Genomic DNA, 27219 nt, shown 5'->3' with positions numbered 1-27219 from the left:
TGATCTTGCTTTACCATGTTTGGCCAGAGCTGAAATAAACTTGAGCCCGGGCAAAGAATACAATTATTCCAAATGTATCGTCTATGATCATTCCAAACACATTAAAACATTTTTAATAGCGCAAGAATATTTCACTGAATCCAGATTCTCAATAAAGCAGGTCACATATGTGGCTGCCTTTTATACGTGCCTGTTTCAAAGCTCTCGCCAAGCTTTTGATTTCCATCTTAATGGACGTCTAATCCTTTATTGCAGACACCAGAGATTTCTCTCACTCTCTCCATCTTATTTCTCTCTTTTCAGAGTGTTATACTGCCAACGGAGAGGACTACAGGGGTTTCCAAAACCAGACCAGCCTGCATGGTGGTAAACCCTGCCTCTTCTGGAATGAGACCTTCCAGCACCCTTACAACACCCTCAAATACCCCAATGGAGAGGGAGGTTTGGGCAGCCACAACTACTGCAGGTGAGTTCCTTTTTTATGAAAATGGAAGTTTACTCATGGTGTAACACACATAGGGCCTGATCAGACAGAGTGCATTTTAGCAGCCTGTGTGTGACTTTTTAAAAATGTTTTCAATGAGAGTGAAGCATTTTGCGTGCTGCTTTTGCGTTTCTGAGCGCCTCGTGTTTTTCTGGTCGATGCATCTTGTGTTTTTGCAGACACTCCCCAAGCATTTTGAGCTGAAAAAAAAACAACAGAGAGGAAAAAGTGCCTTGCGTCATTGATGATTTTTTCACTTTGTCTAGTCTGATGAAATGAGAGGGAGGCTTTCAGTTGTGGTGATGGTGGTTTGTGTTTAGTTTTCTCACTTTCAGCGGCATCCTAGGAAAACTGAGAGACACATCTGAACAAACTGTCGCCTCAGCTACTTTTTAACATTCTACCAACCGTAATTAGGACCAATGATTGTCAAACTGGAGAGGAAGACAGGAAGGACAGGAGGATATTGTCAAAAGGGGATAAGTTATATCAAGAGCAGATGTCTTTAAAGCAGAGGTTCCCAATCTTTTTTACTTGTGACACCTTAATGCAAAGTGGGGCCACTTTTTGGAGGCCTTTAGAGATACAACTGTCCAGTATTTCAAGAGACACAATCACACCTTAGAGGAACATTTGAAAAATTGTGAAAAAGTTATGGAAACCGATGAAAAAGATGTCTTTTTGAAACCTTTTGGAATGTCACTGATAATATTTGAGATGAGATTATTGAGATTATTTTCATTGCAGGCTACACTCATTTTGAAGAGTTACATGTAGCATTTTAAACATCCAGTGTTTTTAATATTGATTGATTTGACTGTGTTGGTAAACTGTCGCTAGGTGCATTTGTTTTACAGAGGCTACAAATAGAGCTAAGGGAAAAAATTTAGTGAGACATTATTCTGCAAGCGTTTCACTCATTTCACCCCCCAGAATATCAAGTAGGCTTCAGCTTTCTCTGCACTGGAAAAATAACTTTTCCATCTTGGTTTTTATTGTAAAGCAATCTCTTTTTATGCTGAAAATCCATCAGATTGTCCACAAAATCCTCAGCAGTGGCTCACGGTGTTCAGCTGACAATCTTTTCTACAGTTATCTTGTTTGTTTATGACAATTATGATTGATATTATTGATGTAAAAATGCTTTGAGTAGCACCTTTAAAACTCAGACTGATACTGATGTTTGACAGCGCTTTCAACTTCCTGGACAAAGCATTTGACTTCTTGAATAATTTAGAAGCAGGTCATTGTCGTTTTTGCAAAGAGTTTTAGCACGAGGGACCTGCTCAGACATTCGCCGCTGAATATTTTATTAGTGGTACCCAAACCGAACGCTTAGCCCTGTCATCACAAGGACACAAACATGCTTGAAGAGTTTGTGTAAGCAAATCTCCATCTCTCATCCCTGGAATGTAAAGGGACACGGTGGCTTTGGGTGTCTCGAAAACCCTTTCTAACCGTCAGTCACACTCCAAGTACGACTGTCAGCGTTGTATGCGCGTGTCACAGACTTGTGTATTTGCAGGGAGACACACTCTTTCGTGAGTCAGTTCATATTCAGCGAGACGTCCAGAACAGTGGCTTGGCCCTGATCGCCAAGCCGTAAGAAACAGGACACCCCCTCCTCCACGGCCCAAAGCCTCTGAAACATTTCTCTAAGTCATGGTTGTAAACTCATAACGCAGCAATGCTTTGAAGTGGCACTGGGCAGATTTGTTTTTACTTGAACTGGATGGGAATTCGGAAGATTTATGAGCAGGATACATGAAGAGGATCGAGGAAGGCTTTCCCTACACATTAGGGGTGTATTATGTCCAACAAGCGATCCAAAATGGACATCTTCATTGTTTGGATTTGGCTATTTTCTTGGCCACTGATGCAGCTTGCAGCTTTTCTGACTCACTGACAGCTCCTAGCTTTGTTTCCTCCTGACAGAGGGATTTCTGTCACTTAGGGCTGTAGCTACAACTTCTCTCAGTCCCTCTCAGACATCCTCCTTGTGCAGAGCTGTGTGGACCAAAGTGGCAACTTCATTGTGAAAAGATGAGGGATGGCATTTATGGCATGTCTGCACAGGGTCAAGTATTTGTGCATGCGTCCACCCGCGTGTGTGTTGGGGTGTGCACACAACATTTACCGTGCAGTGGAGAGGGTTATCCTACTCTGGGTTTCCCACACAATCATTTATTTGTAGCAGCCGGCCACAATATTGGCGTTCACCACCATATTTTGATTTTCCCACTCTTGGAGCCTTACCATTTCTCTCTCTCACACAGACATATTGGTTGTGCTCTTAATCCTTCTGAGTAAATTGGCTCAATTTCTTTCAAAAACATGGGAAGAAGACAGCGAGCAACTTGAGAAGAAATTATTTCTGAAATAGCAAGAAACAAGAAAAAAATAGCTGAAAATTAGCAAAAAAAAACCCCAAAAAAATATAATTAAAAGGAAGATAAATGCTTATGCTGGATCTAGAAACAGAAAGTTTCCTTTCATTTGCATCTGCAGCAGCTGCTTCTCTAACCACTTGATTTGATCTGATCAGTTCAGATTGATCCGACCACAGACTTTACTCATCAGTTCTCCATCTTGCAACTTAAATCCTACAAACTGCTGCCGTGGAAAAAAAAAAACCTCATGAAGAGTTCTGCCTGTGCTGCAATCATGGACCTGCAAAAACCTCAGAATCCAGAGAGGGTACACAGAATCCACATCCCCCCATCACAAACACACACACACACACTCACACACTCACACTCACAATCCAAATCTGTGGGAAACGCTGCACCACAAAGCAGGATGGGTAATGTTTGATTTGTTTGATCACACAGAGTTGGCTTGTGAGATGGCTTGGACCTTGTTGCTCAATTTGGATTACAAATCTCCTTTTTTAATATGAAATCTATCTTGCGATTCAAATTCTGTTCCCCGCGTTTCTTTAATCTTTCTCATCTTCCTACCCTAGCGCTGTCTACCTTTCATGTTAGGCTTGCATTTTTGTTTCTGGCTAGAACGCCACAATAGGTGGTAACTCTTAGACAAAATAGGGGTACAGAAAAAGGGGAGCCAGGGCAGTTTCGGCATGTCCGACCCTGAGGCCAATTGGGGGTTTTATGAGATGAGAGCTGCGGCCAAGGCACAGGTGGATAATGTGACGCTGCAGGTTTTAGCTTTTACACGCGGCTCTGAGCACATATCAGATGTTGAGGAGCAGACAAGGAGAGGACTACAAACCCGCTTCTTGTCCCATCACTGGTGTTTTCCTGGTGGTGATTTAGTCGAGAGGGCACCACAGTGGTGCTGCAGAAAGAGGCCTAACAGCCCCCACATTTCATCTTTATAGCCTGCTATAAAAAACCCAGTGAAAACAGGGAGAAACTGGGCAGAGGGGAAATGTCACATTGTTCCCCTGCAAAAAAAAGCAGCACAAAGCCTCAGGAAAAGGACAACAGCTCTCGTGTCTAAGCTGAGACTTAGCAAGAATCATTTCAACAGTGAGTATCATCTTACTGATAAGTGACGTGGTTCCTTTCAAAATTTCAAATGATATAATGATCCACTCTCAAGTCTGGTGTTGAGCTTGGACGTTACTCCTTAGTTTCACACTTAAACAAGGCTTTTTTCATTCCTTAAGGACTTTGTTGACCTTTTTTGAATACCTCACAACATTCATAAGAAGAACATCTCAGAAACTGAAGTCCTGATTGATATTTCATTTATTTTTCCTTCCAATCTATTGTTCCTACAGACTGATATTGGACTCTCCCTGCAGTGCATTAGTATGAGGGCGTGAAGTGCATGACGGTTCAGTGGGTGGTTGAATAGCTTTGCCGGCATTTCCTGGGTATTTATATGGAGGTGCATTTGTGTGTGTGTGTGTTTGTGTGTGTGTGTGTGTGTGTGTGTGTGTGTGTGTGTGTACAGTACAATTTATGAGTGTCCACTATTGCTTCTAATGCTTTTTCCTTACATAGATGAGATAATGGAAATGCCAGAGTGAATAGTGTTCCCCAGGTTGATTGTAATTGAATCTCCATGATGTCAGGTGCAAATCTGGGGTCAGGCAAACTGCAGCCAAGTCGACCACCGTTTGTATGAATGCATTACAATCCGAGTGCGCTGCTTTGTTAAATTGAAGAACTTAATAGAACTGTCCTGCGAGAAGATGTACTGCATGGCGCTAAAGCATCTGCCATCAAAGTTATGGTAATCTCAGAATTGGAGTGCTAACTAACTAACTTCATGCAATAAGATGTACGACTCATGTGTATGTACATGTTTCTTTGAAAGGTCGGTTCACCCAGATTACGTACAAACTTGAACTTGGTTTTAAGTCATGCAGATAGTTTGGGTTTTATTTGGTGAGGTTCTGAGATATCTGAGATTTGAGATTTCTGCCTCCAACTAGTAGCGTTGTAGTTGTATTGTTACGGAACATAGTAAAACGAGTTTCCCTAAAAGGCAAGTTGCCTAATCAATCCAAAATTATCCAGAATCCAAAGTCAGTCTTTTTTACAGTGTAACCTTTAGCTGTAATCCAGCTTTAACGGCACAAATAACAACATTTAAAGCTTCTTGACTAGATTGGAAATGCACCTTCGGAGTCAAAATTAACTTCTACCTCTACGTTTTTGTTTCTTTATACACATACTTGTACCACCAACTCTGTTTAAAGGCACTACATATCTTCTGATGAAGTTTTGTACTCATGATTGAACCAGGAGCGTGTTGTGCCAATCTAAGCAGTAGAGATGCTCAGACTGTGAGTCATGTAACGTCTTTTTACTTTGGGTCCAGGTGCTCCCCAAATAGCTCCTCCTATTTCATTTGTGGTCCTCTAAAAATTCAGTTAGTTATCTTCTCTTCCCAGAAACAGTGTTTTAATGATATTATTAATAATCTTGAGGCCTCACAATTTTCAGTGGACGTACTTTCTGCGAAAAAAAAGACAGTGAATTCTCTAGATTAACCAAAATAAGATAAGACATCTTAGAAAGAAATACCTTAAATCCTGGACAAATAAAACCCCAAATTGTTTACATGGATGCATACCAATAGTGGCAGGTGAAAAAAAAGCCTCCTGTGTAATATGTACAGATTCCTTAATCAAGAAACATAGTCTTGTGTTTACCAGCCACACATGTAACATCTCAACCTCATATTTAGCTCAAGCAGACAGTGAGAGATCAACAACAGACAGTAGACTATACATATCGCTCCACACCCAACGTGCCTTCGTCTTCAATACATGCATTCATGCAGCACAGCAGCAGGCAGCAGTTTGCATGCTAATTCATCCAAGTCAATTAAAAAGTCTTCTCTCAGGCAGTAATTTGCCAGACTCTGATCTGCTGTTGACCTCAAATCCCAATCCAGACAAGCCTTTCACCACAAATTTCCAATCAACGTTTCTCCTCTCTCCAAATTGGCTTTCGTCTTTTTTCTTTTTTCATGTCTTTATAAGTTTAACTAAACAAAAATCCCCCTAGAATCTCCCTTAAAGGTGTAGTGTGCAGGATTTTAGGGATATGTATGTATATATATCATGAAATGGAAGATAACATAAGAAGTAGGCTTTGACATTATGTAATATATCATACCTTCATATCTTACTGAAATTTCACTGGTGAATATGACAGTATAACTGTGTGGCGGTAACACCCCCACCCACCCCATATGGCGAGTGTGGTACTTACATTCAGCTCTTCAGACTAATAAATACAAAATAAAAACCTACAAAATGTTAGGAAAGGTTATATTCTGACACCTATTTTCCTTACAAACAGAGTAATGCAACTGTCAGCCTTTTGAATTCAGCGTTCTCTCAGTCACTGAAGACTGACGAGGCTTAATTGCCACTTCATTCATACTCCACAGACACAAAATAAAACTCACCCAAGCTGTCATGGTTACTCTTGTTTCTAATTTAGTTAAGAAGTGGACTGATCCAACAATCACTTGCTCCTGTTTGGTTGAAATTAATCCTTAATCACCAAGTTAGATGTAAAAGAACATGCTGTTATTCCACATGGTCTCTGTCTGCCGTTGCTGGCCGCCGGCTGTTTACAGTCCCATAACTTATCCCTCCACCACTCGGCATTGGGTTTTCTTTAAGCTCAGCTGCCTGTTTCACTAGTAGAGACCACAGACTTAGCTTTGGTGGTGCATGCTGTGCACTACATACAATGAGTGTAATAAAGAAGAGTGGCTGTATTAATAATTGTATTGAAAAACGTACTGTAATACCGTGATACCAAGCTTAATAATAAGTATGTTATCTTTGGTGTAAAACCACGTAAAAATAAGAATTGTTTTGTTTTTGTTACCTTAGAATGAGCTGTTTGTGTCGACATAGAGAGCAGGTCCTTGTCCACAGTGTCCGCCATGTTTCTGCAGTAGCCCAGAACAGACCAACCAGTCACTGGCTCTAGATAGGGAAATTCATGTGTTTGCGTCGGCCACAGTAGTTAGCAGTCCCCTCACAGCAACCTGCGTTCGAAAAACTCCGATTTTTTTTTCATTATGCAATTAGTTTGTTCTTTGTTTTAACCAATTTGAATCACCTGGTTTGTTTGTTTTGGAGAGGAAGAGAACTCTCCAAATAATTTGGCTACCGCTAAACATCTCCTGAACAATGAACACTGAAGCACATCTGCAATGAACCAGACGGCATAAGAGAAACAGTGATTTTTAACGTGAAACTGCTTTGTTCAGTGGTTAGTCATTTAAATCACCTGGTCTGTTTGTTTTGGAGAGAGGGAAACCTCTGTGAATAATTCAGCATTCGATGAAAACATAAAAGGAATCCTAACTGGGAGAAGTTTTAGCCGGTTGCAATCTACAGTCCTCACCACTGGAGGCCACTATATCATCCACACTGCTCCTTCAAAGTTAAACTCATGAAAAACAGCTCAAAGGATGTTATTTCCAGCATTTGCTCACATAGTTTGATGTAAACGATTTTGAGGTTTTTATAAGAAGTTTCGGTGTGCCAGGCTTTTTTAAAGGTGATCATAAATTTTCTGATTAAGGTACGTGGAAAATGGTTATTAAAGGAAACCTTTTGAACAGAGGCCAGGCAAGAACAGCTGTTTTTCTCTGTGCTCAGATGTGAGCCACACTCGCCTTCAAGTGCAGGACTGCAGAGCCTCTGAGGCAAAAATGCAATGTGGCTATAATTGGCTCTGTACCGAAGTGTGTGGCTCACTCCGAGCAAAATGAGTCAATCAGCATAATTGTGCCAATTAACTGTCCAAACATCTTCTGTGATCTACCTCTGGGTATGGGAGTGTTTCAACAAGCTCTTCTCCTCAGAGCCAAGCGGGCCATCTCTGACGCACATGGATCTGAATGCAACCACCCGAAAAACACACACACGCGCACACACTGACGGCAACTTTTATCAGAGTGTCACCACAAGGACCAAAGTCTTTCTCTGTGCTGCCGGGTTAAACAAATGGATTTCCGTCCATTGGGGTCGACTCTTATCTGCACTGTGGCACCTCAGCTAATCTGACACTGTCTGCTTTTAACTCTCCCTCCATCCCCCCTCTCTCTCTCACACACACACAAACGCACACACACACACACACACTGGCACCTCGGGGCAGGATTGATTATGTTTCTCTGTCATGTGGGCTGGCTGTTCACCTTAGCCCTGTGGATGATGTTCCCATGCTTTTGCTAAAAGGGTGTGTTCAGGTATGGGTGTGTGAAAGACAGGGATGTAACACTATGTTGGGATCAGATACATTAAACACCTTAAATTTTCTCCTTAAGTATGACACTTAGTGGCCCCTCCTTAGCCAAAGGACATGGCAGAAGAAAAAAAAAAAACAAGGCTACCAAATTTGTCAGAGGAGAAAAATATTAAACTTCTGGAGGAACACAATAACAAACTCAAAAGTGAATTTGATCTGCAAATAACAGCAAAAAGAAAACAACAAATGTAACAAATGCATTTCCGTTTGGTTGATCCGGTCGCGGGACACTCCTCTTGGTATGCGTTTATTTTCTTCATTTATCAGCATAAACTCAGTCATGTTGCAGTTTAGACAGAGTCAGAGGTACTGTACCTTACGTTTGTTTTCCTTAATTTGGATGCTAAGGTCTTTTGTGCAAAAGTTTATACTTCCTTCATGTCTGAAAATAGATATGTCCGTTTCAAAACATTGTAAACGTCACTGCACTCATACTTCCATGTGTCCTTTTTGTTGGCAAAGATACAGCAAGAGAACAAGAGAACTGATTCAAAAGTTTCATAGAACAACAAACGAGGTGACGGTGGATGAAATCGTAATAATGTACCTTTTAACGGAGGCAGTTAGGACTGTGTGATATGATGAAATATATCGTCTGACAATAAAAAAAAAATGTTTAACTTTCTGTTAACGCTAACATCCAACCGTTGACCTGAAGCTTTAAGTCTACAGCAAAATATCAACACTTCCAGCCTAACATGAGCCAAGTCCTCCAAGATAAAATTACCATGGGTTCTGCTATGTTTTATTTAATAATAGCCATTCTTTATTTAACTTTACTATAACAATACTTTATTTAACTTTATACTTTACTTTTCAGAATATGGACAGAGGGATCCCAATGAGCCCTAAGACTAGAATAAGGAGAAAACCTTAAATGCCTATTTGAAAATTCAAAGGAAACCCCAAGGAGAAGACTTAAGGGTTTTTGTGCAACTGATATGCTTTTAAGGTAGCCTTAACTCAAACTTTGGAAAAAACCTTAAGTCAAGGTGTTTTTAGCAACTGGCTGCAGGTTTTGGGAGAGCTTGAGGGGAACACTACGTCATTTACTGATCAAAGATGGTGCTGGGTCAGACATGGGATGGGTGGTCCGCTGAGCATGTTTAATGCTGATGGTTGTAATTCATGTCTGCCTCCTTAGGGGGTGATTAAGAGAGTGCAGTAAATTACATAAGTGGCTATAGACGGGCTCTCGGGAGTCTTATTTCAAATAGGGCTATTACGTGTTGACAGTGCTGAAAAAGAGAAGGGGAGAGAAATAGAGACAGGGTATGTAATCCAATGTTTTGATGGTTGGACCCAGTTTTTGCTTTTTTCAGCAGTGGCCTCGGGCTAAACAAACAGGTGTCTGCCTCCAATCTGGGTGGAGCAACAAACAGATCTGGGCTCATGATACAGTGTCAAAATATACTGAAAAATAAGACTGGTTTCCTGTTCACATGCAACTAACTCAGGTTTAGATCTGGGTGGGTATCTGGGAGATCTGGGTTGTTTTAATGGCAGAATAGCAGAGTAAATAATGAATAAAAGACGTTTCTTCATGCATTCCCAGGCCACAAGAAAGAAAGCGATAACTGTTTGCCAGATATTTAGAGTAAAAAGCTTTAAGGCACTTAGACTTGAGTTCAACCCAAAAAAGTCTTTGCAACGACATCTTTGTTAATACCTCATTCTGAGAGTGAAAAGAGAGGAGGAAACTCAGGATAGTGTTTTTGATAGGAGAAGAAAAGAAATGGAAACGCCCTTCACAACTTTGCTCACAATAGGCGAAACGGGATAGTGCAGCGCCCTGGGGCTTTTTCAAGATGCTACAATGAGGTGTGTCGAAAGAGAAGAGAAAAGGTCTCTTGCAATTATAGTCAGGTCTGAAAAAAATAACAATGTCATCTCAGAGGGCTTTTTTAGTCAACAGGCTGTGTATTTTTACAGTTCAAATTAATCCTGAAATACAGCTCAAAGCACTGAAACAACACCAAGATGAGTTCCCTCTGCATGCAAACTGATTTGATATCATTTATCAGCAGTTTAGGATTTTACATAAGGATCACGATGTACAAAGTTGCACGATCACCCTGGAGATATGCAGCCTGCACAAAGCTTTTAGGCATTCCCATCTTCAGTCCCACTTCATCATTGCTTTTGTCAGTGAAACTGAAAAGCAAAAGCACCGAGGGGCCTGTCAGCCTTATTATGATGGGTTAAAAGTGCCTTGATGAGGTTCAAAAGAGCCCTCAGACAAAAGCTTTGCCCCATCATCCTCGTTTTTTTCAGGTCTGTGTCTGGCCCCAGAACAAAGAGCCTTCCCCCCCGACCTCCAACCATCTCCACCCATCAAAGACCCATTGGGCTGGCCTTTGACTGACATGCATGGTCAAGCCTCCAGAGTGCAGAGGAAGAGGCTAGACCAACAACGCCGAGGGGTGCTGCTGGGGATGATTGACACAGCCAAAATAATCTCGCTCTGAAACATTATTGAGTATTCAGCCCTCTGCAGCGCGGTCTTCAGCTGATAGCTTGTCTTTGTGTTGTTATTTTGCACTCACATCTCTACCATCACCCCTGCTTCCTTTCCTTTATCCCCTACCCCTCTCTCTTTTCAGCTCTTACCACATCCCCAGCACACCACTGCTTTCACACTGAGAGTCAAAAATGACGTGCCTCCACATTAGGTTATTCATGTGATTTTTGTAAAAATCTGTGAAAACTATTGAAAAGTGGCTAAATCTTGTCCTTATTTCCCTTTTGGTGAGCAAAAAAACAAAAATGTGCATCACAGCAAACATCTGGGAAAGAATTGGATAGACACAACCCTGACACTTCACTGAGTCACTGTCTCTTAGCTGTCCCTTTAAATACAGTTTTTCCTGTTTACTTTTTTGACAACTTTTTCTGTTGTCAGAGCTGAACAAGCATAAAAGTGTGACTTCCTCACATTTGAAAAGCCGAAACCAGCAAAATTTTGTATTTTTTTGTCTCCATGTAGACAATAGCTGAAGTTGGTTGGTTTATATCTTTGGGCTGTCCATCCGTCTGTCTGTCCCAATGCAATATCTCAAGAAAACCTTTAGGAAATTTCATCCGATTTGGCACAAACATCCATTCAGACTTAACTTTGAACAGATTAGGTCTTGGTGGTCAAAGGTCAGACCTTGTCTGTCTCATTCTTGTGAATGCCGTGTCTCAAGAACACCTTGAAGGAGCTTCCTTAAATTTGGCACAAACGTGTACTTGGACTTAATGGTTTGTGAAAAAGAGAGAGATGACTGGTGGCTCTGCATAATCAAAAAGTAGACCAGCAACTTGTGCCAGGTGCTCATGGAGAACAGGAAACAGCAAGATACTCAGTAAGGCAATCTAGGCACTCCAAAAATGTAGAAAACAAAAAAGGATTATAAAAAGCTGTTATTGTTTTGGCTAAATCATCAAAAGAGCCAATGTGTTTCAACCACTTCTGGCCTTCCTCAGGGCTTTAAAAGCAGACAACGTATAATTTGATCAGGATTGATGATTGAAGGTCAAATGTCACTATGACCTTACAAAACAATGTTTTGGCAGTAACTCAAGAATTCAAACAGGATGAAATGATGAGGTAATGGCATATTTTATCCAAAAGGTCAAAGGTCAACTCCCCTGTGACATAATGTCCTGCAAATACACATTTCCATTATTCAGCATCACAGCTCGGTAACAGAAGAGGAAACAGTTGGTCATATACTGAATTGGTGACGCTTATCTTGGATGTCCACCTTGAAACTGTGCTGATTGTAGAGATCTTACCAGCAACATCCATTTTTAAAGTTGTCTGGCTGTATGAGTCTGGACAGACATGGATGTGAACTGTAACTTGACTGGGTGATGGAGGCATACAGCATTTTTTAAATCATTTTCTCAATATAACAGCTTCTGATTAATTTGTCGGCCCATCAACCAATCGATTGACTAGTTGTTGCAGGTTGTCATCACAAGGTTGCGTGAAAAACATAAATACAGATTAACATTGTGTGTTTGGTTTCAAATACAAAGTGAGTGTTGACAAAGATGATGCAAAGCTGGCTTTTCTGAACGCTCTGCCTTCTCAGTCTGCACTAGTTACGTTTTTAGCCTGAAAGAAAACTGATTACTGTTAACCAGAAGTCAAAATGGAGAGAAAATATACAGTATCAGATTTTAAACAGCTAAGCAAAGACGTGGTATAACTTTCCCCCCTCTGTGTGTGCAGGAATCCTGATGGAGACGTTCAGCCGTGGTGCTACATTGCAGATCATGAAGACGGGATCTACTGGAGATACTGCGACATCCCTACATGCCAGAGTAAGAGATTCTTGCCACTCCTTTATCTGCCTCTCTCTCTCTTTCTCTGCTTTGCCCTTCCATGCCCTCGGGGTGGTATCACGGGCACACGGACCAGCCATTTTCATGGCTATGCTCATCTGCTGGCCTGCTATGAATAGCTTTTATAGATGGTATGGCTTGTACACAGCTATTATCATCTAAAAAATGCCTCTAATTGCCTCCCGTCACCCCTCCTCCTGCCAAGCCTGGGCCTGCCCTTCCTTTAATGCGAGCTGTCAATCACTGCCGCTGTGTGTGTGTGTGTTTGTGTGTGCGTGCGTGCGTGCGTGTGTGTATATGTGAGTGCCTTTTTCATACGTTTCCCCTTTGGCTTTGTAGCTTGTTTTGACACGTTTTTTGTTTTTTTATGGGAGTGATTATGTGCATCTATCTGATTGTGGATACATTTGTATGTTTTGTTCACACGTGGGTGTGAATGTGTCACTGTCCGGTAATTCTTGGCTGAATTGTTTGTACTGTGACTGTTGAAGTTGGGAGATTTTGTGCTTCTGTCTTCTCTACCAGTTTGGCACACATTTACAAAGAGCTGCCTGTCTTTAATCCCATTACTTTCATTCTCTCCACCTTTATAATCACTGCTGTTGAAAACTGACTCAGGTGGATCAACCTACACTGTTTTTGATGCCAAAGATCAGAATTCCTGCAGAGAAGCTTAAGATATAGAGATTCGCTGCAAGCGTGTTTTTGTTTTTTTAAGTAACTGTCACACATGCTTTTATTTCTAAAGCATTTTGAACGTTTCACTGAGTGTTATTCCAATATTTTCCACGTGCTCATAGCGAGGCAGATGTGGTCAAAAGTGTTATTGCATACTTTTAGTAACTAAAAGCAACTGGGACACAATGTGAAAAATAAAGGCGGTTTCTGCAATTTGGCCCAACAGAACTCAAATATTATGTTTAACTAAAATAAATATTTCATTTACCTCTTCAAACATGAATTTCATTCCTCTTCCTTGTGTAATCAGCCTGTACGTTTTTGCTATTTTCCTCTGAGATTAAACATTTGTTCCCGTCTTTATATTTTCTACAGTTCTATTTCTTTGCCAAGCGCTTATTTTTTTCCCCTAAGTCATTTCTCTGCCTGTTCGGAGGACAAAAGCTGCCAAAACCATTAAAAGAAAATTATAAATACATTTAAAAATGTATAAAAATGTAAAACGAATTTAATAATACATCTCATAAGATAAATAGATTCTAAAATAAATAAAGATATTTAAAAATTAATAAAGACAAATTCAAATTCATAAATACATGAATTCACTTTCAAATAAATAAAAATAAATAATGAAAATTAATTAAAATCAAATGCAACAATATTATTAAATATATATTTTTAATTTTTTTTGAAAAGCAACTGGACGTAGAATTTTCAAAATAGAGACTTTCACACATACTTTAATTTTTAAAAAAAAGGTTAAAAAAAAACTTCTGTTTTTATTACGTTAAGGGTCATTTTGACTGATAATAACAAAAAATCCGTAATAACATGAAACAACAAAGATTTTTGAGACGGATATCATACCCTGAAAATCTCTTACAGTTGCAAACCTAGTTATGATACTCTCCTTTTGAAATCCCAACAATAACAGACAAGAGCTCCACCTCAGAGCCTGAAAGCTAAAATGAAGCTTGTGTTGAATTTGAGGTAACTGGTGGGCAGTGGTACTAACACAGTTAAGGTCACAGCTGAGGTTTCGAGATGTTGTGACTTTTCACTGCAGTAGGTCCCACCAGGCTTCAATAGCCTCCCATTGCCTCGAGCTATCCCAGCATTATCCTGCCTGAGTAGCATGCTTGACTAAAGCCTGCTGTTTGAATAGCTTGCGTGTTTGTTTGTATAGGAGCTTGTGTGTGTCCCATTAGACTTTTTACTGACCTATTTCAAACAATTGTCCATATAGCTCCGTTTTTCTAGGCCGATATCCCGAACCTTTGTGGTTTGGGAGGAAAGAGGAGAGCAGCCCACACTGCTTCTGTGCAGGGCTGGGCTCGTCCCTTATCTTTGGTGAAATTAGGCCAGCTTTTGTTCCAGATGGGTTTGCCATGTGCTGGTTCAGCCTTTTTTTGTCTGGGATCCAGTACTGTGCAGCGTGTAACCCATCCTTGCGACATGTGGCCCATTTCTAACGGCCGAGAGCTTCACCCGTATCAAATACTGTCTAACATGAACGTTGTGTTTTTCTTTTTGGGTATTTAAAGTTATCCGGAGCCTTGTAATGTAAGAAAGGGAGATGATGTTTGCTGTGAGCCAGGCATCCAGTGCCATGAAAACACGCCTGCTCAGTGGAGACGGTTTCTCCCTGCAGGGATACCAGGGAGCTTTCAGACACAAATGCTCCGTCTCATCTATTGTGAAACCGCAGTCGCCACGTGGTGCCTCACCTTCTGGCGGTGCCTGTTCTCAATCTGCTGCGTTTGAAAGCTTCAGCTGCCAAGTGAGAGAACGCTGATGCTCTCTCAGTGTCAGTGTACTCAGTCTGTGGCTGGCAACAAAAGGCTGAAAAACACAGTGGTGTGCCAGCGAAAGGGCAACAGTGGTCTTTGTTTTCATTTTGTCTGGCTTTTGTTTTGTCTGTGCCTTCGTTTTGTCTACTCTTTTTGCTTACGTTTGATGTCGCGTGGTTGGCAGTTGGTGGCCAACCCGCCAAGGCACCTGGAGACTGCCAGCAGTCGGTCTGTTATCCAGCTGGGTTCCCTGTCATCTAGGGTCATGCCACCCTGGTGAGGGTGACACACCCTGCTGGAGTACGCACTCCCAGGCGGGTCACATGAGGCCAGAAACACATAGTCTGACAGGGTGGATTATAGTGTAGGTCACAACTTTTGTTGATCCTAGTAATCCCTCATGGCAGCGGTTATCATGTGGTGGGATTATCTAAACATTTCAAAAAGGCGCACTGTCAAGGCACATCTACTACTGTACAAATTGACATTTCCACAGTGTGTCACAGTGGATGCTGGTTTTGAGGCCCTTCTCATTCCCATGCCGCTAATTACTCAGCAAAGCATAACCTGGTCACCAGTGTTTTTATTTATTGAAGCACAGTTCCTGTGTGGCAGACTGGACATTTTCACAGGCTGAGTTTCACTACATTTTACTCATTCGAGCTTTATTGAAAATAAAGGGCAAAGAAATATTTCACTGCTGGAAAGATGGTCTTTTCATAAAACTGGGCTGTATCAGTAAAGAGAGGCAATTACTTTTGAAATTGATGCTCCATGAACAGAGAAAAAATAGAGAAAAAGGGTTATGGCATTCACTTTTGCTCAAGAGGTAGAAAGCCTACACCTACCACAACGCACTGCACCGGCATGGACCAAAAAATGCACCCACCGTTTGAAACGATGGCAGCACGATGGTAACAAACAATCTTGTATTACAGTTAGCCAGTAAACTAAAATATGTTTCTAAAAACATTTGAGGCGAGAAATAGACAACGCAACAGAATCTTTGTTTAAATATTTTTAGCACTGCTTAGTTTTAACATTTTTGACATTCCAGGATGCTGCAACCAATGCCAGGACATCATAAAAAACATGTGGTTAAGATTAGGCTTCAAAGACACGGGGGGTTTGATAAGGGCGTGATAAGTTTAGGAAAAAACATTATGGTTTGGTTCGACATTCATACGGGAAGTAAACGCCGGGCTCCTGCGTGAAAGTCCAGGGTTTGTTGGACCCATCCACCACCTCTCCTACTACCCGGCCCATAACAACCCTCAGCTCGGATATTACGTCATTACCCCACGCCCAGTGCCCTATCATATTGACCTGAAAGGTGTCTTTTGGCGTTTGTATCTTAAGTTGAAATCACTGATAAAGTAGCGGTATGAGTGAGAACAGGCTTGATCAGCACCGTCTAATTTACTATCTGAGTTTGACAGAGAAAGACAGAGGAGCCGGTCTGTTCTTGATGCACTTCTACACTCTTTGTGTCCACGGTGGCGGCACGGGTGCTGGGCAGTATGAAAGTGCAGAAGTACAGCCTGTAGTTTGAGCAACAGCCCGAGAGCCACCGAAAATCCGCCAATTGACACGTCTTGCATCACCAGGCAGAGTTTTGCAGGGGGGGAGCACGGAGATCCAGGCACCGGTTAGATGGAGAGAAGTTTACACAGTTCTTTCACACATTGTAATGATATGAAGCTGGTTGTAAATTGGCGAAATACCTCTTCACGGAATTACCTTAATTTTTCACACTTTTATTAATTGGGAAATTAAGTTTTCTCTGTAGATCAGTTCACTTCTGACTCATTTACATCAAGCCTTAGTATGTAAAACAGGCGAGGCTTCATGTTGACTGACTGAGCAATGCTGATTCTAATGAAGTGTGAGGACCTGGAGCCTCTGGCCAAACCAGTAGGTTTGAAGAGGTTTAAACTCCAGCAACACTTTATTGTTACACCAACACGTTTCAGCTTGCGGCCTTCATCAGGGTCATTGTGCCGGAAATCCTCACTCTGCTTCTACAAACCAGTAGGTTCAGTGGATAAGATGAAAGCTGACAGCTCAATTCATTATTAAGGGACTTTGGTTTTTAGTTTTAGACAAGTTCAGAAGTCACACGGATCCCAGGAGGTCTCAAAAAATCTGTTCTCTGGTTACTTGTGTTGAGGCCAGCTTTCTCTAAGATTAGCTCAGATTGAAAGTACTTTAACTCACTTTTAAAACATCCAATCATCTTACTGCTAAATAAGACAACAAATGTTTTGCTGTTAAGGTTTAAAGAAAATCTGGTTAAAAAGTTTTGATAAAACCTTTAGTTGCAAACTTCAAGCATAGCTCTACAATATTTCTCATTGTTGTGTCATCTGCAGATGTCATAGTAACTGTCAACGTGACCATTTGTAATGTGATGGTTTTGTGTTTCATACTCAAAGGACATTTTGTTTTGGTGTGGCTCCTTTAAGCTGACAACCATTTGCTTCACGATTTGCCCCAGCTGAATCTGATTGACACCGAGTGAAACTGTCAGGGTGAAGTCCTCGAGCGTTTGCCAAGACAAAGACGCTTTGATCTGCGCGGCGGGAGCTCATCTCTCAACAGCGCACTGTATAACCAAGAAAAACTTGTTGTTCCACTGTGTTTTCCTGCAGAAAAGAAGCTTGCAGAGGCTGCAAGGCTTTCCCCTAATGGGACAATGCCTTTTAGGAAAATGCAAATTGTAAATATATATTTTATGTGGAGGATTATGATAATAGCTACCCACATATAGTAGTGGGTGATAACTAATTTTATCTTTCAGGAATCAAGTTTATCCATCTTTTCAGATTTTTATGGTTTTCAAGGTGCACATTGCAAGATCAGATCTCAGGGGTTTGATAAAGTTCTTTTTCAATTTTTACCTAAATGTTTCAACCCTTTGATACCCAATCAAATTGGTTTGATTTTGTAAAAAAAAAAAAACATGAGGAGAGGGGGATAAGCAAATTTCCGAAACATGGCCTGAAAATTTGTTAAAAAAAAACAAAAAAACTGAGACCTGAAAGTAAGCAAAAAAAGGTTAAAAAAGAAAACAAACAAAACAAACAAAAACAACAGAAAATGACCTGGAGAAGAACTCAAATTTAAAAAAATAAATCAAAAATATATTTTTTTATATAAGTATTATGTATATATATGTATTCTGTTACAAGATTTTAAATCTAAAATTCATATAATTAGAAACATTAGACATTTTCCCCTATTTTTTGGGATAGTTTTCTAGTAACCCCCCCCCATCCTGTTAACAGGATGGAAAAGATAAACATTTTATGTTTTTTATTAATTAAGTGTGGTACCATGTGTTTACACATGATTATTGTGGCTGACAATACCTGCTGTGTTTGGTAATGAGTCTCATTATCCGTACGCTAGAATTCCCGTAAGCTACTTTGTGAGATATTAAGATGTTCCTTTGTTAAAGAGCTGTCAGTGTGTTTGCACTGGAATTTTTAAGAGACTTGATGTGTGACTTGAAAACCTCACTTCCAGTATGTCTCTATCCGAACAATTGAACAACTGAGGGAACGTCTGATTAACCTTGTCTGTCACCGTGAAACAATAGTCTCACAGCACATCCATCTGGCAAGCTAACCAGCCACACCTTGAAGACATTAACACAAAGTAGTTATGTGTTTAGCCCAAGGTTTTATCACTGAGCGTTAGGGAAAATATGCGGTGATGAGATATTGCCCTCATTAAGGGTGATTTATGAAGTCGCTAAATGGCACTTTGAAGTTGTGGGACAGCTGAGAAGACTCTCAGCCAGTCTTGAATGAATCAGACCAGATATTTATTTACAAGCTGCTCTTGTTCAACCTTTTGGGATGAAACTGAGCAGTCCGTGGGTCTTTTTTTTTTTAACTCATTCTGCCTCTATTGCTGCAAGTGTCAATCCTCTTTGCTAAAATATTAGCTGTTAAATGTACAGTTTTAGGCCCATACTTGGACTATGTCGGGCATGACCTTTCCTCCACCCTTCTAAAAGGAATCCTGTACAACTGAAATAACTTTCATAATGTGGAATCCACCAACTCCTATAAATTTTGAATATTTGTATTTATTATCTCCGCAGCTGAGCAGTCAGAGCTGTACTTGCTGCATTATTATTATTTCATTTTATTTAACTTAATTTAATTTAACTTTATTAATTAATTAATTTTATTTATTTATTTATTTTATTTTTTTTATTTTATTTTTTTTTAATTAATTAATTAATTTTCATTCCCATTCTTCATTTTTTGTGTGTCTGTTAAAGACATTGTTCTGTATTAAAATGTAAAAACTGCAATAAAAACAATGAGAAAAAAAAAAAGTACAGTTTTAGGAAATGCAAAGAAATGCCACCACTGGACATTTTTTTGCCTTTATCAGATGGGATAGTTTCAGTTTGAAAGGGGGATAGAGGGGATGACATGCAGCAAAGGGCCACAGGTTGAAATCAAATGCCCCTTTTTTTAAGATAGTATTGGGGAATCTCTGTCTCGAGGACTACTACAAAACTAGTCACAACCACAACAAAAATAGTGAGTATTCAAGACCAAACTTTGCATAACAGTATTCAGTGTAGAAATACTGATTTATATGACTCTTAAAGGTGAAGAGGTGTACCTGCCTCTGCACCAGCTTGGTGCATCAGTCCACTGACTGTAGAAAAAACACAGGCGTTACCCCTGAAACTGCAGTGCTGTGAACAAAATAAGAGAATATGGATCATGTTAGGGCTTGTTGATTAATCAGATTTTATTTTCAATTAAGATTTTGACTTTCAATGATTATCCAAACAAGATAATCAAGATTAAACAATTATAGTGCCGCTTTGTGTTACGCAATGATGCCCTCGTCTTGTGTCATAAATCCAGCACACCTCTTTTAGTGGTTCAGTGGTGCACTTAAAAGCCCAGACTCGCTCCCTAAGCACTTAAATTGCCTTTGTGGTTAAAAGGTGTTATACAGCTGAAGATGGTTTACCTTATCTTCTCTGGGGATTATTCTGCATGTAATTCTTACCTATTCAGCCTCATAGCAGCCATTCAATATTTAGTGCTTGGTGTCGTTTTCCTTTTTTTATTTAATTTTAGCTGGATGTCACAGTTCCCCTGAGTTGATTAGAGGGTTAAAAGCCCAAACTCACATCAACACTTCCTGTTTCCATTTCAAATTAAAAGCCTTCTAGCGCTTCTGTGGATAGAATCTCTTTTATTTGTTTTGTAACATTTTTTGTAAGATTGTGTGGAAATTGCAATGACTTGCACAGAAGCATCAAAGGCAAACTCAGTGTGGAGAGTTTCGGTTGGTTGAGCGAGGTCACGCTCAGGTAAAGTAAGGCTCTGCTGCTTATATAGTTCACCTTGAGCCAAGATGACTTAAAAAGAGCCTTTGGTCAATGTGTAATCTTGTTATATAATCATTATCATTATTTTTAACATAACTGAGTGGCTGTAGATCATGTTGAGAAAATATCGTCTTTGAAGACTTTATAAAAGGCAGTAAAAGTCAAACCGCTGAATGAGGGCCCTGACACAAGAACAAGTGCGAGTCAAAATAAGCAAGAGGCCGAGACAAGCCGAACATGCCGGACATGTGGTCTGGAAACCGAGGCCAGACTGAAGCACCACAGCCCTGCCTCGTGGCTGTTGTGGTTGCCTGAACTGGAGATACTTTCAGGTTCTGTTATTATAGTATTTATCTCTCTCTCCGTCATTGTTTTCAGAGGCAGAATATTTTCCCTAGGTGGTCTTGTACCAGCTTTCACCACAACCGAGCCTCCCAACTAGCATACTGAGGCAGGTTCAGGCATCGCTGAGTGGAGAAGGGTGTGTGTGTGTATGTGTGTGTGTCTGTGTGTTGCTGTGTATGTGTGTTTGTTCCGGTACTTTTGACAGGGTAAAAACCGGTCAGAGACTTAGACCTTCAAAGTGAGGACATTTTTGTGAAGTGAGATCATTTTGGCCATCCCTTTTTTCATTTAAGAGGCTGCTGGAGGTTAAAATTATAAGGATTAGGGGTTGAGTAAGGTCAGTCATGTTGTAAGTCTTGGCTGTAGGAGATCCTACACTGTTCAATTTTATCCAGGATCCAACTGTAATATTTCCCAGTAAATTACTGTAAAATGATACAGTAACTTACTGTGACAGTAACGCAACTAGTAGCCAGTAATTTACTGTCAAAGTCTCTAAGTGCATGTCCAACATTTTACAATACGTCTATATCACAGTTTCATTTTGACAATGATTTATTGTGAAATATTACAGTTATATTCTATAAAACCCTGAAAAAAAACACAACATTCTTATACCCCCTCTTATATATTCTTATAGCCCCTTAACCCTTTGAAACCTGAGCAGATTGGTTTGACACCAAAGCATGGTTAGAAAGTAAAGAGCGACTTAATTAACCAGGAAAGTCCCCAAAATTATCAGGAAATGAAAAGAAACAAGAAAATTACCTGACATAGTCATAAAAAAGTAAAAACTGAAAAAAACAGCAAATGACACCGCCAAGTATGCTAAAAAAATGGAAAACAAAATTTATTTTTCCTTTTTTTCCTCTACTATGATTTGAACATAGTTATACATATAGCATTCTAAACATTTTGCCCTAGAATTTTTAAATTTCCTTTTTTCCAAATTTTGGGGGTAATTTTCTTGTCATCCTGTACTAATTTCTCGCAGTCTGCAGGATGTTTCTTGCCAACTTAATCATTGCCTTTTTTCTCGTGTTTTCAAAAGAAATCAAACCAATTTGCTTGCGTTTGAAGGGTTTTGAAAGACATCTCAGTGCAGCACATGAAAACTGATGTCAGTCCATGTTTCAAAGGGTTAATGAGTCTTTTATTTTCTGTAGACCCAGTGAGCAAAGGTACAATGCACTTTGATTTCTCAGAAAATAAAGGTCATGCACATTTTTACCATTATTTGGTTGACAGGTGTTAATTTGGGATGCTTTAAGGCACAGACATCTGTCACTTTGACGTGTCCCCTTTCACCTGCATTAAGCCTGTCCTGGCTGGGGAGCTTTGAACCCACTCATTGTTATCTTCCTCTGACCTCTGACCTCTTCATAGCTCCACCCACACCTGCCCTCAGGGGAAATACCTGTCTGCAGTGATGTGAGGAAACTTTCAGACAGAAACTAGAGAGACTCACAAAAAAAAAAACAAGCCAGGGGACTTCAGGTAGATTTAATTTCTCAGCCTCTCTCTCTCTCTCCGGCTCCTTCCCTCTCTCGATGTCTGGGGTTAAATCAGTCGGGGCCATTAGGGAATTAAAGGTATTGATTACGAGGCGAGCCGGTTGTGTAGAATGTTTGCTAATGAGTACAAGTAGATGGCCATTGTTTAGTGCGTGTCTTGGGAGAGAGGAGGAGATGAATAGAGGTTCAACCAATTAAGCTCTCAGGAATGAGGGCTCACAGCCAAATGTAGACCAGCGTGGCTCTGCACAGGTGCAATGAATGTAATTTTATTATCGGATATTGTTTAGCTAATGGAATTTAAACTTACTGTGCGTGTTGTGTAGGGCTGAAAGTCGAATAATCAATCGGAGACTGAGATAGCTTTAAGTCAAGCAGTCGGTTTTTTTTTTTGTTTGTTTTATTTCTGCTAGTCGCTGTGCTGTGCTGTGTTATTCTGGGGACGTTTTGGTTCCCAGAGTTTGCTGTGCAGTGAACACTTTTGACTTCTGTGATACTCTGATACAAGCTACAGCTGACGTGATGCAGCGGCACTGAGAGGAAGAGAGACTCTGCACTGTGAGTCTTGATTTAGAGGCCTTATCGTACCAGCGATGTTGTCGCCGCTGTTGCCTTTTCTGCCGTGATCTCCGCATGATAGTAACCTCCTCGAGTGTCGCCATGTCTGTTGTTTACACATCTGGTAGTTGTATACAGCCTCTCGTGTGCCCTCTAGAGCTATCCTCAGTAACACGCGTCACATATAGGTAAGTATATATACGAAAACACTTATGATGCAGTTGGACACGTACTTAAACGGAAGGTTAAACAGCAAGCGTATCGCCAGCCTGAGGCCCTGAGAGAACATTATCTTCTCTCTTCTGCTTAGAAATGTTGAATTACAGCTTAAAGCAACTTTGTATGTTAGCTAATTATTCTGTTAGCATGCTGATTGTTTTCGGTTTTCTGTTATGGTGCTCATTGACATTATGAGTGTTTTCAGCTGTTAGTCTTATGTTACCTAAACTGACAAACGTTTCAAACAATGTCTGGAACAAGGCTTTTTCCTACTTACCATTGTTGTGTCTCAGTGTCTTCTGTGGTAGCATCTGCAAAGTAGTTTTTATACCAGTTCTCCCAGTTGAAGAATGATGCATTTATATTTTGCAGTTTATATTTGTGCAACTTGGATTTAAATGATCAAGTGAAAATTGTGTGTTTGTTACAACTCCGAATTGAAATGAAACAAGTAGATTTGAATGCAAGTTTTTTTTTCTGTTTCCGTTGATGAGAAAACATCAGTTCACATGTGCAGAGATGAAGTATCTGAAAGCCATACTTGAGAAAAAGTACAGATATCTTACCAGAAAGTGACTTTGGTGGAAGTCAAAGCTACCTAGTAGAATATTATTTGCGCAGGAGTCTTAAAGTATCTTATATTTACTGTACTAAAGTATCAAAAGTATTTTTTATCATATTAAATGTGCTTAAGTAAAAGTACAAGTAAATGCTATAATTTAGAAGCGGTCTGTAAAAGCTGACAAAAATATAAAAACTCGGTGTAGATACTCCCCAGAAAATACTTTAGCACTGTAACAAAGTATTATTACCTCTTTACATCACACCTCTGCACATGTGAAGGTCCTTTTAAGCCACTTTGTCAATCCTAACACGTTCTCTACATCTGGCAGACTGTTTTTGCACATTTCTTGAGACTTCGCCACCTTCACTGACACACAGATAACCAGGACAACCTGCTGCAGTACACAAACAAGAAGCCAATCTCTTTGAGAGTGAATGATAATAAATAGAAGTACACCGCTGCACGTATCTAACGCCTGAGGTGACCACAAAGTGTCTGCTCATCTTTTCATCTCGGCATCAAGTCCTCCCGTGACTCTTCGGGACACAGACTGTTTGGTTTGTTCGAAGCAGGCTCAGTGATGCAGTGTGGCGGCCATTTTTCATCTCTTTCCTGCATTGTTTCGGCCTGGTCTCTGAGGAGGCACTAATTATTCATTTAAGGCTCTGGCTCTTCCCTCTTCCCTCTAATTAGATGGTTAGTCACTCTCCCAGGGCCCCGGGCTGGGGCATTGATCTCCTCCATCTCAATCTTGTTGTAACACAGTCTCCACCACACACACGCACACAGAAATGTTTAAATGGAGGACAAAAGAGGACATACAGATACAGTAAACATGCACGTGATATAGATCATACAGTGGAGGCTGTCTCTCACACACACTCACTGCCCAGCAGCGTGTTTTGAATGTCCCACTAGCGAAGTCACTCAGTTTGATACAAATACTTCTCTCATTCCACCCAATAATAAGTCCCTTATTGTCTGATGGTAAACGGTTCCCATTTACAGCCTGGATAATTTATGATCTTCATAGAAAAGCAAAGCATAAACCCCAACAGAAACACATAATAGCAACTCCCACCTCCTCACAAACAATACAGAGTTTCCAGAAATGCTCGTCCCGGGGGAAGTTAGTGGCATATTTCTCTGTTTCTCTCGCACTCGACAAGACTAATCACAGGCTAGATGAAACGCAGCAGCTGTATTTGTTTATGTATTGAGTATACTGTACTACAAAAGGGGTAATAAATGGAGCTGAGACACAATGAAAGGGAGACGGAGTGAGGAATAAAAGCAGAGAGACAGAACGTGATGGAAGGGGGGAAAAAATCACATAAACACTGACTGTGATAAGTGTTGTTTCCTTGCTTTGTTGCACTTAGCATTCCTGGGAAGGCGGTTCCAAGTGGTGTGTGTTTGTGTGTGCGTGCATCAGATTTGAATTGTTAACCTGCTGGCAGTGCATTAATGGTTTGGTGGGAGTGTTTCCAAGACTCCAACATACCTGTGTTTTAAATTACTCGCATCAAGGCTTTTAGCACTTGAGGAATGTGCTTATAAAACCCTGCTTCTCTTTTGACCTCAAAGCTTTAACACCCCTTCATAATGTGAAAGCACTAATGACTTTTAATGACTAATGTCTCTGGTTACAGTGTAATTGGATGTTAATGAAGCAGTGGTGCTGTTTAAAGGATGATTTTGGCCACAGTGAATGTTAAGGTTTTTCAATTTTTTCCCCCTTAAAACCTCCGGTCGATTTCTCTTATGCTTCTACCAGAGATACTTATTAGAGATTCCGTCATCTTTAAGTGCAGATTTTATCCTTTTCCCACCAAGATTAGTGCTTGTACATTTTTTAAAAACAGGCAAACTTGCTAAAATAGGCAAAAGACTCCATTGTTATTGCCAGTAGGCCATAGCTGTGTTCACAGTTCTACAGCAGACAAGTATTTCTTTCTGTTTTGTTTTTCTAGTGTGTCACATTCATACTGTTTCCCTCCTGTTAATGCAGGTGTTTTGGTTAGGGTTAGGTAGGGGGAAACACATGTCAAAAAACAGGTCCGTAAACTGTAGAAAGCAGCATGGAGGCCAATGAAAATGTTACAATGATTTCCATTTTTTCCCTTAAAAACTTCTGGTCAGTGTTCCCCATGCTTATACCACAGATTTATGTCTCTTATAACTTTTCTCCACCTTAATTAGTGCATGTATCTATAAACACAGGAAAGCCTGCTATAAGAAGGGGCGATAGACTCCTTTCCCGTTTCCAGTATACCAGAGCTGTGTGCACAGCTCTACAGCAGATGAGTATGTCTCTCTGTTTTTGTTTTTGTTTCTTGTTGGTTTTTTTTTTATTTTCTAGTGTGTCATATTCAATGTCACAGATGCATTGCTGTTATATCGAAAATGTGTTTCCCCATCTGATAGTGTTTCCCTGCTGTTAATTTGTGGTGCAGTGGGAAAGCGGCTTAACAGTCAGTTTACTCATAAGCATTATCAAAACTAAATCTGAGATCTGAGATGTCAAACTGTGAGAAAATAATTTTAGAAAGAAATCTTTGTCTATGAAAATGCTTCAAGGCTGAAGAGGCATAAAAGGAGAAACATACAATGTTTATTCATTCACAACACCGTCAGAAGACAAAGCATGTGACACTGGACAAACGTGTGAACACTGGATATGTCTTCCTCGGCTTTGCCTCTTCAGTTCGAGACACTCTTGTAGCTCAGCTGGGCCGTGCTTACATTGTTTTCATTGCTGGAAATTTGACAGAACATCTCAACATCTCCAAGTGTTGCAGTCTGCTTTATGTCAAGCCTCAATGTGTGCCTCACAGCTGCCTGAATGTGGTTCATATGAAATCACGACTGCAACTTAAAATTCCTAATTATACTTCTGATATGGGTTTAAATTCCACATTTTGTCACGATACTGTAGTCTATTGATTCTTCTGACAAGTCTACGGTCTGTCATGACATGATTTTGATTTTCATTCAGAGGCCTGCAATCGAATGAGATGATGTCCCCGCTGGTTGTCATTGCTCGGCGTTAGTCAGCGAGCACAGTTTCAATGTTTAGGAAGGAGCTGGCACAGATACATCATGGGCATTTTAAAATGAGGTGAATCTTAAAGATAAATTTAGTTTATTTATTTGCACAATAATAAGAAAATAGGAAATATATACAAAAGATGTAAATTCAGCTATGGAGAGGAAGGAAACTTGAACAGCCTTTTCAGAGTCAATCCGTTTAAATAACAAAAAAACTGAAATGACTCAATAAAATGAAACAAAATAAGCCACGAACAAACAAGCACAAGAAATGTATATATATGTATATATAGAAATATTTATAGTATATATAGAAAGAAAATAGTGGTAAATGAAAAAAGAAGACCAAAAAATAAATGAAAATAACCGAAAACTAACCTAAAATATGTAGATATGAATAACCAGTAGAGGAAACTTGCCAAAAGCTTCAAGCTGAAATGACAGATTTTTTTAGGTATCCAGTTACATCAAAACAGGCTGAAGTATCTAACACCCAGAAGTCTCAATAAATAGTATTGTCTATAAGATTCAGAAAAGTCCAAAGTGTTC

General features: G+C 40.1%; 1 protein-coding gene across 2 annotated transcripts in view; it reads left to right on the top strand.

Moving 5' to 3' along the window:
- kremen1 (kringle containing transmembrane protein 1) overlaps nt 1-27219 on the top strand; it is a 79147-nt gene that overhangs the window by 28288 nt on the left and 23640 nt on the right. For both annotated transcript variants that reach the window (XM_042487472.1, XM_042487471.1), the window contains exons 2-3: nt 304-466; nt 12467-12558. In XM_042487472.1, coding sequence (XP_042343406.1) covers nt 304-466; nt 12467-12558 — 255 coding nt within the window. The remainder of the gene's footprint in view (nt 1-303; nt 467-12466; nt 12559-27219) is intronic.

Source organism: Plectropomus leopardus, chromosome 6 (assembly GCF_008729295.1).
Source record: "Plectropomus leopardus isolate mb chromosome 6, YSFRI_Pleo_2.0, whole genome shotgun sequence".
In the NCBI taxonomy this organism is placed as follows: domain Eukaryota; kingdom Metazoa; phylum Chordata; class Actinopteri; order Perciformes; family Serranidae; genus Plectropomus; species Plectropomus leopardus.
This window is presented reverse-complemented; position numbering and strand designations above follow the sequence as displayed.